This window comes from Geotrypetes seraphini, chromosome 3 (genome assembly GCF_902459505.1).
Source record: "Geotrypetes seraphini chromosome 3, aGeoSer1.1, whole genome shotgun sequence".
NCBI classification, from domain to species: domain Eukaryota; kingdom Metazoa; phylum Chordata; class Amphibia; order Gymnophiona; family Dermophiidae; genus Geotrypetes; species Geotrypetes seraphini.
The window spans coordinates 50,821,880-50,834,731 of NC_047086.1; the positions used below are offsets into that span (position 1 = coordinate 50,821,880).

Here is a 12,852-nt window from a genome sequence, read left to right on the forward strand (position 1 = left end):
ATTTATGATGACCTCCTTTAATTCTTCACTTACACAGGTCCAGCAAGACTACTATATCCAACTAACTGACTCCCTTTCTTCCAACCCTCGTCGTCTCTTTGCCACACTTAACTCCTTCCTCTAAGTGCCCCCACTTCCGACCCCTCTTTCTCTCTCTTCCCAAATTATGGCTGATTACTTCCATGACAAGGTCCGCAAGATCGCTCTTAAGTTCACTACAAAGTTACATCCTTCTCCCCTACCTACCATCCACTCTCCTGAACTTCAACCTCGCACCTCCCCTTCATCCTTCACCCAAACAGCTCAGGAAGCTTCTCCTGTTTGGCCCCTTCCGCTTGTCACCTCATCAACTACTGCTGACTTTTCTGCCTTCTCTGTAATCACAGTGGAATAAACTGCACAACATCTGTCCTCATCCAAGCCTACTACATGCCCTTCAGACCCTATTCCCACCCCTTTACTCGACCCCCATCTCACATGCTGTTATCCCTCCCATATGCCATATTCTCAATCTATTTCTTTCCACTGCAACTGTCTCAGCTGCCTTCAAACAAGCGGTGGTTAAGCTGCTTCTCAAAAAACCATCGCTGGACCCCTCCTGCTCTGTCTCCCTTCTTCCATTCCTATCCAAGATACTCAAGCATGCTATCTACGTCACTGCCTGGACTTTCTTTCAACTGGACAGATTCTCAATCCTCCACAATCTGGGTTTTGCCCCCAATACTGCACAGAGACTGCCCTCATTAAGGTCTGCAGTGACTTGTTCATGGCCAGATCTAAGAGCCTTTACTCTATCCTTATACTTCTTGACCTATCTGCTGCCTTTGATACTGTAAATCACAATTTACTCCTTGATATGCTGTCCTCAATTTGAGGAGTAGTTGCTCGTGGCCAGTAGGGGGTGATGTTTATGGGACGGTAATGGAATGGACATCAGAACATGATAGTGCAGTATTTTTGTAGAGTTTTTCTACAAAAGGGCCTGTTTTTCGTATGATTCTGGGTAATTCTAGTTAGATACAAGCATATGTGTTAGTTAAGGCCACGCCCAATAGAAGCGTACGAAAAATGGTGAATATAAATCTGAATATGGATGCAGTCAAGGCCAGAAAAACACAGTACAGATTAATATTAAGGAAAGCATAATAATATTCTTTTTATGTACTTTGCTATTAGGCTAGATCATGGAGGAAATCATTTTGTTTGCTGTCTTTTCTATATCTTCTCTGTCTTTGGACTCCATTTTGGGTTCTTTGTTTTTGTGTCTTGGACTCCATTTTGTGTTCAGCTTTTTTCCCTGTCTTTGTTTAGTTTTCCCGCTTCTAAGCCACGTGGTTCTAATTGATACCAGATGTGCCTCATGCTGGTTAGAAAAAGTATATTGGATTACGTATCCTAAACTGAGATATAACATTTATGAAATATGAATGAATCAAGTTATGAATGAATGAAAGGGGGCCCCTGGAGTGATTGTGTGGCTGTATTGAACAAAGGAATGGGTTTTGAAAAAACAAATTATATATATTTGCAACCTAAAGAAATCCTAAAGGAACATCTGGAAATAATTAGAGTCAGACACTGTGTGTGAAGCTGTCAGCTCAGGAGGAGACAGCCCCTCCTTCTCTTTGATTGCCTTCTCCTGCGCTTTCTCCTTTCCTCTAAGGCTGACCAATTTTCAGCACTGTTTGTAGGGCTTAGAACATTTCAGTACCTTTTAAACAAATGATTCTCTTAATATACCTTTGTGAAAATGTTAATGTATATTCAGAAATGAATGTAAACAAAAACGAATATGATTTCTGGAACTTTTAAACATATAAGAAGAATTTTCTTTGTCTAACTTTTAAACACCTCCTCTGTTATTTTATTGGTTGACAAACCGATGATGTCATACTAGACCAAAGGTATATAATAGAGTGTTTCAAAATATTGAACTGAGTTCGTTATTAGAAGGCCAGCATTTTGGCAAATATAATGATCTCCCGCTAATGCAACTGCTAACGCAATTATGCTTTATTCTTTTGGGGTCATGATTGAAAAAATAAAAACAATAATTATATTTTGGGGAAAAAAAACCTTTGTATTAGCGTCATTTTTCATGTTTTGTTATTTTTCACACCTTGAGTGAAAGCTAGCAGCTTAATTGACAACTGCAGCTTTTATGAGTGCGCAGGCGTCCAATGCCCATGCTCAAATTGGATTCCGTGATTCTGTCCTCTCCTGGTTTGCCTCCTACCTTGCCCAACGCACCTTTAGTGTATGTATTGGTGGGTCCTCGTCTGCTGCTACCCTGCTAGCAATTAGTGTACCCCAGGGTTCTGTTTTAGGACCTCTTCTCTCTCTACACCTCTTCCCTCAGTGCCCTGATCTCCTTCCATGGCTTTCAGTATCATCTTTATACTGATGAATCCCAGCTCTACCTCTCTACACCTGAAATTTCACCTAAAGTCCAAGAAAAAGTCTCTGCTTGTTTGGCTGACATTGCTGCCTGGATGTCCCACTGTCATCTAAAACTAAATATGTCCAAGACTGAGCTGCTCCTCTTTCCTCCTAAACCCTCTGCTCCTGCTCCTCCTTTCTCCATCTCTGTAAATAATACTGTCATTGTTCCAGTCTCCTCTGCTCGCAACCTTGGAGTCATCTTCGATTCTGACCTCTCATTTTCTACGTATATCTAACATGCTGCTAAGACCTGCTGCTTCTATCTCTTCAATATCACCAAAATTCACCCCTTCCTCTCTGAGCACACTACCCAAACCATTGTCCAAGCTCTCATAACCTCACGCTTAGATTACTGCAATCTACTCCTAACTGGTATCCCTCAGTGTCACCTCTCCCCCCCTGCAATCTGTGCAAAACTCTGCTGTATGACTCATCTTCTACCAACCTCGCTACGCTGTCACCTCTCCTTAAGTCAGTTCACTGGCTCCCTATCTGCCATCATATACAGTTCAAGATCTTATTGCTGACCTACAAGTGTGTTCGTTCTGCTGCCCTTTAATATCTCTCCTCGCTTCTCTCTCCTTATACACCTCCCAGAGAACTCCATTCCTCAGAGAAGTCACCCTTAACGTTACCCTTCTCCTCCTCTGCCAATTCCAGACTTCGTTCCTTTCATCTAGCTGCCCCCTATGCCTGGAATAAATTACTCAAGTTTATCATTCAAGCTCCTTCCCTTATTTAAAAGCAGACTGAAAACCCACCTTTTTTTATATAGCTTTCAATCCTTAACCCTACTCCTCTGCCCTCCAACCCAGCCAGCTGATTAACCATTCCACTTAACTGTATCCATGACATCTTGTTTGTCTATCTTGACTGTTTAGATTGTAAGCTCTTTCGAGCACGGACTGTTTTCTTACTCTTTGTGACTCTGTACAGCACTGCATGCGTCTGGTAGTGCTATAGAAATAATTAATAGTAGTAGTAGTAGTAGGTAAATACAATTTTAACGATGCTCTCCTAGGCTTCTGTGGCAACCATTGGAGAGCTGTAACAATCATCACAATCTTAACCAGTCAGATACAAATAGATGTATTATGCACAATAGCAATCCAAAAGGATATTTAATAAAGAATTAAAATCTATGTTTAGTGATTTTTAGGTACATTCTCCTAAGATGTCCTATGAAGAAGAAAAAATTTAAAAATTTAAATTGAATCAGGTTGGGCAGACTGGATGGACCATTCAGGTCTTTATCTGCCATCATCTACTATGTTACTATGAATAAAAAAATATTTTTTTTCTCTAATTAGTACAAAAAGTTTAAAGAAAAATCACTTCAGTACATTACACTTTTCTACTCTTATAGAAAATAAACATTGTTCTATACTGCATTCATCACTTTTAAAACAAAATTTGCATGGCAGAAAAGAAAAGATGCTTCCATAAATACTTTATTCTGATTGCTGGAGATGTAGATGAAGATCAATGGCCTAAAGCAGGGGTGTCAAATGTCAGTCCTTGAGGACCGCAATCCAGTCGGGTTTTCAGGATTTCCCCAATGAATATGCATGAGATCTATTAACATACAATGAAAGCAAAGCAGTGCATGCAAATAGATCTCATGCATATTCATTGGGGAAATCCTGAAAACCCGACTGGATTGCAGCCCTTGAGGACTGACATTCGACACCTCTGGCCTAAAGAGATCCATGTAGGTGATCAATTGATCAAGGTTTGTGAAGAAGTTAGGATGCTTGGAATAATACTTGACGCATATCTAACATTTAAGGCTCAGATTTCGAAAGTACGTAATTCAATCAGCTTATTTTACCTTGCGTAAACTGTTTCACTTAATGTAATATCAAATTGTGATTTGAGGCAGGTACTTCAAGCCTTAGTATTATCGCAGGTAAATTCCTGTAACAGTATTTACTTTTGTTTACCATCAGTGCGTATCAAAGCATTGAAATGATACAAAATTCTGTTGCCTGATTGCTTATGGGAGTGGCTCTTTATGAGCATATCTCTCCTATTTTGAAGCATTTCGAATTAAATTTAAAGTTCTGAAACTTAATCAGGGCGTTTATGATTGTCTGCCAGACTATTTTTTTAAAATGCTTAATGTTGTACGTTGCACCGTAGAAGCTGAGATCTGAGAATCCACAGGTTGTTGGACATAAAAGAGAGAACAATACTCATTATTTTCGAACAAAGAGTTCCTGTTTCTCCATAGCTAGACCATTGATGTGGAATGCTTTGTCCAGAATGTTATGATTTTGTGGAAATCTTTTGCAATTTAGAAAGTTGCTTAAAACCCATCTGTTCAGTTTTCTTTGAATGAATATAAAACTTGTGTTTTGAGTTATTACTGGAAAGCTATGCACCATATTGAAAAATGATGTTACTTGAGATTTGCTTATACGTTGTTCTGTTGAAGATATGATGCTATACTATTCTGCTCTGTGCTTTCCCTACTTAATGTATATTTCCTTTGAAATGTGTATTTTATTATGTATAGAAATTTTGTGAGCCGCCTTAGAAATGTTTTAAATTAATAAATAATTAGTTTAGCATGACAATGATGGCTTTCACAAAGCTATAATCATTGCTTGTTATTCTAACAAATGTTCATGTGATGGCAAACTGCTTGAATATCTTTGAGATCTGATACAAGAATGTCAAGCATTTGGGAATCCTTGGTCTAAAGGATAGAAAAAAGACTTCCTCTCTAAAGACTTGACAAATCCAGAGGCGTCACCTCAATGAAAAATTTTCCATGGGATGACCAGAGGTCTGTTGTGATAGAAGACAGCAACTACTTGCATTTACTTAGTTACTAAACAATACTGTCAATAGGCAGCAATTGTGTCTCAAAACTGGCTAACATGATCACATGACCTTAGTTAATAAACTGCTGCCACACTGCACTAACTGCAGTCTCTTAACTTGATATTTAGGCAACCAAAGTGTAGCACATTAAGCACAACAAGCTTAGCTGCATTGTGAAATGTCACATATCTAGCTCATTTGCATGTTATACTATAGTGTATCCACACAAGCCAATAATGCACGTCTTTGGAACCTTAATTCTGACCAAAAGCAAGATTGGTTCCAAGATGAAACAGGGTGACTTTTGTAGGAAAAAAAAAAGATGCTCTTCCAAATGACATAAAAAAAAAACCCTACACAATAGAGGTATTTGCATCTTTGCTTCCACTTGGCTGCAAAACCTCCTAGTACAAATACTAGATGAACATTAAGGGCCTTAAAATTTTTTACTGTTACATTTCACATAGTTTGTTGGCCCATAAAAACAGAGGCACGCTCATGTTAGGTTTCAAACTTTTCACAGGAATTTAGTACCATGGGTTAAAATTTCAATCCCTTGACAGATTTTGTTGGGCTGCAGCGCCTGGACAAAGTGGCTGTTTTGTGGACTGTAGCACTCTGAAGGTCACCTCCATTCAGCTGCCTTTAAGTCTCAAAGTAAAAGAGATCCAGTCAAAAAATGTTGTATGGTTTTGTTTGAGACCCTAGGGAACTTCAATATAAAATTTTGTTCAATTTGGAGGAGGTCGAACATGGAGCCCTGGTCCACTTGATATGGAAATGGATCACACCTCAATACGTACATCTCTGAAAGAAAAGATAAGAGAAAGGAGATATGAGAGACATTTAAAAATCTCTCTGGCATAAATGGACAGGAAGCGAGTCAACTGAAAGGAAATCCTGGAATCAGAGGGCATAGAATTAAATTAAAGGGTACTTGGGAGCAATCTAAGGAAATACATTTTCACAGAAAGAGTGGTAGATGCTTGGGACAGCCTTTTGGTGGATGTGGTGAAGACACAATCTGAATTCAAGAATGTGTGGGACTAGCACATTGAATCCCTTAGGGAGAGACAGAGATAGTATATGTATATATTTATTAGTATTTATAGACCGCACTTCACTATAACATCAATGCGATTTACAAAAATAGATCGGCTTATCTGCTGTCATTTTTCCCTGTTTCTATTATTGTAAGCTTTGGGTTCTGGCCCAGAAATAGCTAAGAAGAAATAAATTTAAATTAAATCAGTAATTTAAAGAACGGGTAAGGTTGGACAGACTGGATAGACCATTTGGGTCTTTATCTGCCGTCATCTACTATTTATGTTACTATGTATTATAGTTTAGTTAGGACTGAAGAAGCCTGCTCAAAGTCACTCCCATCCATTGCCTGATCCAGCGCATTCTATGGGTGGAAAAGCACATTTACTTACCATAACAATTGTTATCCAAGGATATCCCGGGCAAGCAGGCAGCTATTCTCACATATGGGTGACGTCATCCATGGAGCCCGGATGCAGACAGCCTCGCAAACAGACTTGCTTGTAGAAACTCAGAAGTTTTGAGTCTGCCGCACCATGAATGTGCGAGTGCCTTCCCGCCCAGCACAGGGCGAGTATCCTCAGTTCAGATAGCTAGCAGAGAAGACAAGCAGCGGAGTGGGTGGGTTGTGAAAATAGCTTCCTGCTGTCCCTGGATAACTGTTATGGTAAGTAACTGTGCTTTATCCCAGGATAAGCATGCAGCCTATTCTCACGTATGGGTGACCTCCAAGCTAACCAGAATGGGCAGTGTTGGCAACTTAGGAAAATTAATTTTGTAATACTTTCTGGCCAAAATGACCATCCCATCTGGAAAAAACATGAGACAATAATGAGAAGTAAAAGTATGAACCAAGGACCAAGTGGCAGCTTTGCAAATTTCCTCAATAGGAGTGGATCTGAGGAAAGCTACTGAAGCCGCCATGACTCTGACTTTGTGGGCTGTGACTCGACTCTGTAGATGCAGTCCAGCCTGCGCATAGCATAAAAAGATACAAGCAGCCATCCAGTTGGAGATGGTACGCTTAGAGATAGGATGTCCCAACCTGTTTGGATAGAAGGAGACAAAAAGTTGAGGAGCAGTTCTGTGTGGTTTGGTACGTTCCAAATAGAAGGCCTGGATAGAAGGAGACAAAAAGTTGAGGAGCAGTTCTGTGTGGTTTGGTACATTCCAAATAGAAGGCCAAAGCATGTTTACAGTCCAGAGTATGAAGAGCTGACACTGGAAGAATAATGGATTGATTGAGATGAAATTCCGAAACCACTTTAGGGAGGAATTTAGGATGAGTACGGAGGACCACCTTGTCATGATGGAACACAGTGAAAGGTGGATCAGCAACTAAAGCTTGCAGCTCACTGACTCTTCGAGCAGATGTGAGGGCAACGAGAAACACCACTTTCCAAGTGAGGTATTTCAGATGAGCCGTAGACATTGGTTCAAATGGAGGCTTCATTAGCTGAACAAGAACATTGAGATCCCAAACCACTGGGGGTGGTTTGAGAGGAGGTTTGACATTGAAAAGTGCTTTCATAAATTTGGAAACCACAGGATGAGCAGAGAGGGGTTTCCCTTCAATAGGCTGATGGAAAGCAGCAATTGTATCGAGATGGACTCGGATAGATGTAGACTTGAGGCCAGAGGTAGATAAGTGCAAAAGATAATCCAGAATAGAAGATAAGGAGGAATTTTATTATGATACGATATATGTATGATTAATAAGTGTTATTAAAGTATATATGAATGTATATTTAAATTACTCGTTGAAGGTTTAAAAATGAATAAAGATTAAAAAAAAAAAAAAAAAAAAGGTACCAAGCTGTCAGGTGTAGAGACTGCAGTTTGGGATAAAATAGAGATCCTTGACTCTGTGTAAGCAGAGACGGAAAAACTGGTAGAAGGTATGGCTCCCTGCTGCTGAGTTGAAGCAGAAGGGAGTACCAAGGTTGTCTCGGCCACCGAAGAGCTATCAGAATCATGGTGGCATGATCGTTCTTGAGCTTGACAAGAATCTTGAGAATGAGAGGGAATGGAGGGAATGCATACAGGAAGAGATTCGTCCATTCCAGTAGAAAAGCATTTGCCTCGAGCCGATGAGGAGAATATATCCTGAAGCAGAACTGTGGCAGTTTGTGGTTGTGAGGAGACACAAAGAGATCTATCTTAGGAGTTCCCCCTGAGAAAAAATGTGATGAAGAGGCGAGGAAATGAGTGTCCATTCATGAGGTTGCAGAAAACGACTTAATTTGTTCCCCAAACCGTTTTTCGCCCCTTGAATGTAGACAGCTTTCAGGAAGGTGTTGTGAAGGATTGCCCAATCCCAAACCTTCAGAGCTTCTTGGCAAAGAGGGAGAGATCCCGTTCCTCCCTGCTTGTTGATATAGTACATTGCGACTTGGTTGTCCATCCAAATGAGGACTACCTGGTCATGAAGATGTTGAAAAGCTTTGAGAGCATTGAAGATCGCTCTGAGTTCCAACAGATTGATGCGACCAGTGGCCTTGAGTACGGAGACCTTCGAGGTGAGCCCAAGCGTAGGTCGAGGAATCTGTCGTGAGGACCTTCTGATGAGGTGGCATTTGAAACAGTAAACCTCTGGAAAGATTGGAAGAGAGCATCCACCAGCGGAGAGACTGTCTCAACGAAGGAGTGATTGTAATGTGACGAGAGAGTGGTTCGCAAGCCTGCATCTACTGAGATGCCAGGATCCACTGAAGAATTCTGAGGTGAAGTCTGGCAAAAGGAGTCACGTGAACTGTCAAGGCCATATGACCTAGTAGTACCATCATGTGTCTTGCTGAGAGTGAAGAGGTGGAAGACACTTTGTGACAGAGCTGAAGAAGAGCATCCAGACGTTGTTGCGAGGAAGGAATGCTCTGAGTTAGATAGTGTCCAGAACAATAGATAAAAAGATAAGTGAAGTAAATCATGTTCAAACGACACTGATTAAAGACAATATCAATCTTAGGAGAAAGGTGGAAATGATGGAAAATAATATGCGGTTGAATAATCTTAGATTTTTGAACTTCCCAAAGATTCCTTCTTTATCAGCAAAAGAAGTTTTGAAAAAGTACTTTTGTGAAGTTCTTAATGTTCCTAATGATGCCTTTCCTCCTTTTTCCAAAATATATTATTTGCCAACATCAAAAAATTCGGAAGAACAGCGTCCACCAGAACAACAAGGTCAGGGTGAACAAATGGACATAACATTATTATTGGAATCTTCAATGAGGGAGGTAGCTATTCCAGCTACCCTATTGGCTACGGTGGTTTTATCACCAGATAAAAATTGGATATTACAGCTTTATTTTAAGAACAGACATAAAGAATTTCTTGGATGTAAAGTTCAAATATTTCCGGATGTGACAAGGGAATCCCAGAAACGAAGGAAGGAATTTTTGCTTCTTAAGCCTGGGGTTGCGGCAATGGGAGCATCATTTCTTTTACGATATCCTTGTAAATGCATTGTAAAGTATAAATCTTGCAATTATATTTTCTTTGAACCTTCGCAGCTGACAGGATTTCTCTCCAGGAGGGGCCTTGAAGGGGATTAAGAAAATCTCAATGCATAAATTTACTCTTGGTCCATTCTCATCTGACCGCCTAATTTGTAATTTGAATATCTCTTTTTCCTTTAAATAGTTTCTCACTCAGGAACATCTTGGATCTCAAATTTTTGGGACTTTAATTTTGATTGAGTAAATAGTAATTTTGTTATATAAATGTTACTTCATTTGTTTTATGTTATGTTGACTTAATCATACTCTGTACAAGAAGTTTATTCTTGATAATATATTTAAAATAAATAAAGAATTAAAAAATAAAAAAAAAAGATAGTGTCCAGAACAGCCCCGATGAACTGCAGATTCCAAGAGGGCTGAAGTTGGGATTTGGGAAAGTTGATTTAGAATCCTAAGCTTTGTAGGAACTATGTAGTCCGTTGGGTCGCTACAATAACCCCCTGAGATGTTGAATCTTTGATGAGCCAGTCGTCTAGGAAGGGAAACACCTGAAGACCATGGTTCCTTATAGCTGCTGCTACCACTACTAGGCACTTGGTGAACACTCTGGGAGATGATGCTAGGCCGAAGGGTAGCACTCTGTATTGATAATGCAGATTCCCCATCCAAAATCTGAGGTATTGACGGGAGGCCGGATGAATAGGAATGCGAGTGTAAGCCTCCTTGAGATCTCGAGAACATAAGCAATCGTTCCGATCTAGAAAGGGATAGAGGGATGCCAGGGACAGCATGCAAAATTTTTCTTTGACTAAAAATTTGTTGAGAGCCCTGAGATCCAGAACGGGCTGCAGAACCTCTTGCTCGGCTGTTCCAAAGGAACTTCCTCGATGGCATGGAGATGAAGCAGAGCTTGATCTTCCTGAAAAAGAAGGGCAGTCTGGGATGGATTGGAAGGATACTCTCTTGGAGGAAGCTCTGGTAGAACCTGAGTGAAATGAAGAGAGTATCCTTCCCTAATTATTGACAGGACCCAGAGGTCAGATGTAATGGTCTCCCATCGATGGTAAAAATGATGGAGATGACCTCCTGTGGGGGGGAAGGGAGGACAGAGGCAGATCTATGGAAGTTATGCTCTGTTTGAGACAGTCAAAAAGGCAGTGCAGCAGAAGGCTGCGGTTTCTGTTGCTTCTGCTGCTGTTGTTTCTTTGGGAGTGCACGAGTGTAAGGAGCCGCCCTTGGAGGGTAACGCTTCTGGAAGGATGGAAGGAGGTCGAGAAGGTTTTGCAGGAGCTAGCTTGGGCTTTGGTCTGACCATTGAAGCAAAAGATTTCTCATGCTCAGACAACTTCTTGGTGGCAGCCTCTATGGATTCATCAAAGAGGTCATTGCCCTCACAAGGAATATTAGCCAGACGGTCCTGAAGATTGGGGTCCATATCAATGGTGCGAAGCCAGGCCAGACGGTGCATCGCCACTGAGAAAGCAGTGACCCTGGAAGAAAGTTCAAAGGCATCATAAGATGACTGAAGTAAGTTGTTGAAACTCTAAATGTCTATGTTGATCCAAGTATTTTTTGTAAAATCTGGAAGGTGATCAATCAGGAACTTAAAATAAGTCGTGAAGATAAAATTATAGTTGAGGTCTCTGGAAGCCATCATGGAATTCTGATAGAGGTGACGGCCAAATTTGTCCATGGACTTACCCTCTCTTCCAGGAGGTACTGTAGCATAGACCCTGGAAGGATGGGTCCTTTTCAAAGAGGATTCCACAAGGATTGGCGAGATAGTTGTGAATTCTCAAAACCCTTACAATGTAAAGTTCTATACCTTGATTCCAATTTGCCTGGAACAGCAAGTATAGCATAAGGAGTCTCCATATTTCGTTTGAAAGTTTGAGACAGAACCTGTTAAGAGGGAGTCTGAGTGACTCTGCAGGAGGTTGAGGCAGATGTATTTCTTCTAAATACTCCTTAGAATATTTTGAACCAGCGTCCAATTTAAGATCCAGGTCATCAGCCATTTGGCGAAGGAAGGAGGAAAAGGACAATTGATCCACCAGAGCATGGCCTCGAGAAGGACTCGATGACTCAAGGTGCCTCGAGTGGAGAATGAAGGCGAAGCCTCTCTGGAGTATTGGTATCCCAAGGAATAGACAGACTTGGAGGAGGCACTGGAAGCAGCTGAATCCTCGGGTCTGCAATTGGTGACCTCGATTGAGGTGTTGGAGGCCTCGAAGAGCTGGAAGGCCTGGAGTGACAATCAAGACACTCGCAAAGACTCGACTCCTTGCATACAGTGTGAAGATTTCAATCGAGATACTCGCAAAGACTTGATGCCTTGCATAGTGTGTAGATTCCAGACCAGACACTCACAAAGACTCGACTCCTTGCATAGAGTGTAGATTCCAGACCAGACACTCACAAAGACTCGACTCCTTGCATAGAGTGTGTAGATTCCAGACCAGACACTCACAAAGACTAGACTCCTTGCATAGAGTGTGTAGACTCAGCTTCAGGCACAGGCAGGGACTCGACCTCACGGGAGACTGCTGATTGCTCAGGCTGGACTGCAGGAAGAAGAGTCGAGGCAGGACAATATTTGCTCAGTAACTGAACAAATTGCTGCTCTAACATGGTCTGGAGAGAAGCCTGCAATTGTGGATCTGAGTCTGAAACTGGACCACTTGCTGAGGCTAGAGGTTCCAAGGTGGCGGTAGACACATGCTTCGACTTGGAGGATTGATGCTTGGATAGCTTGAGGACCACCGCAGGAACCTTCTTCTTTAGGTATCTTACCTAAGGGAAGCTCAGGGGAAGATAAAGCAGGTGTACTCAAGGCCAAAGACGATCCGAACGAGGAAGGTCTGATGAGACTCGAGGTTGAAGTTGTGGAAACAGGAGGACCCCCCGTTGACTGCTTGACCGAGTCAGAAGTCGAGGTCGAAGATGTTGCTGAAGAGTCCATCTTGAACAGCTTTTCCATTTGAACCCGACGATGTTTCAGGGCACGACTTCAGACTATGGTTAGGCCCAAGGCAACAAAGACACCAGCGGTATGGGTCCATGAGGGATATCGCACGCT

General features: G+C 41.4%; 1 protein-coding gene across 3 annotated transcripts in view; it reads right to left on the reverse strand.

Annotated features, from left to right (window-relative positions):
* Positions 1-12,852, reverse strand: part of DDX43 (DEAD-box helicase 43) — a 267,260-nt gene that overhangs the window by 50,169 nt on the left and 204,239 nt on the right. The window contains exon 13 of one of the 3 annotated variants that reach the window (XM_033935447.1): positions 5,630-6,078. The exons of the other annotated variants lie outside the window; for them this stretch is intronic. Within the exon in view, the coding sequence (XP_033791338.1) occupies positions 6,057-6,078 (22 nt within the window). The 3' untranslated portion in view covers positions 5,630-6,056. Of the gene's footprint in view, positions 1-5,629; positions 6,079-12,852 lie in introns of those variants that run through there. 3 annotated transcript variants of the gene reach the window in all.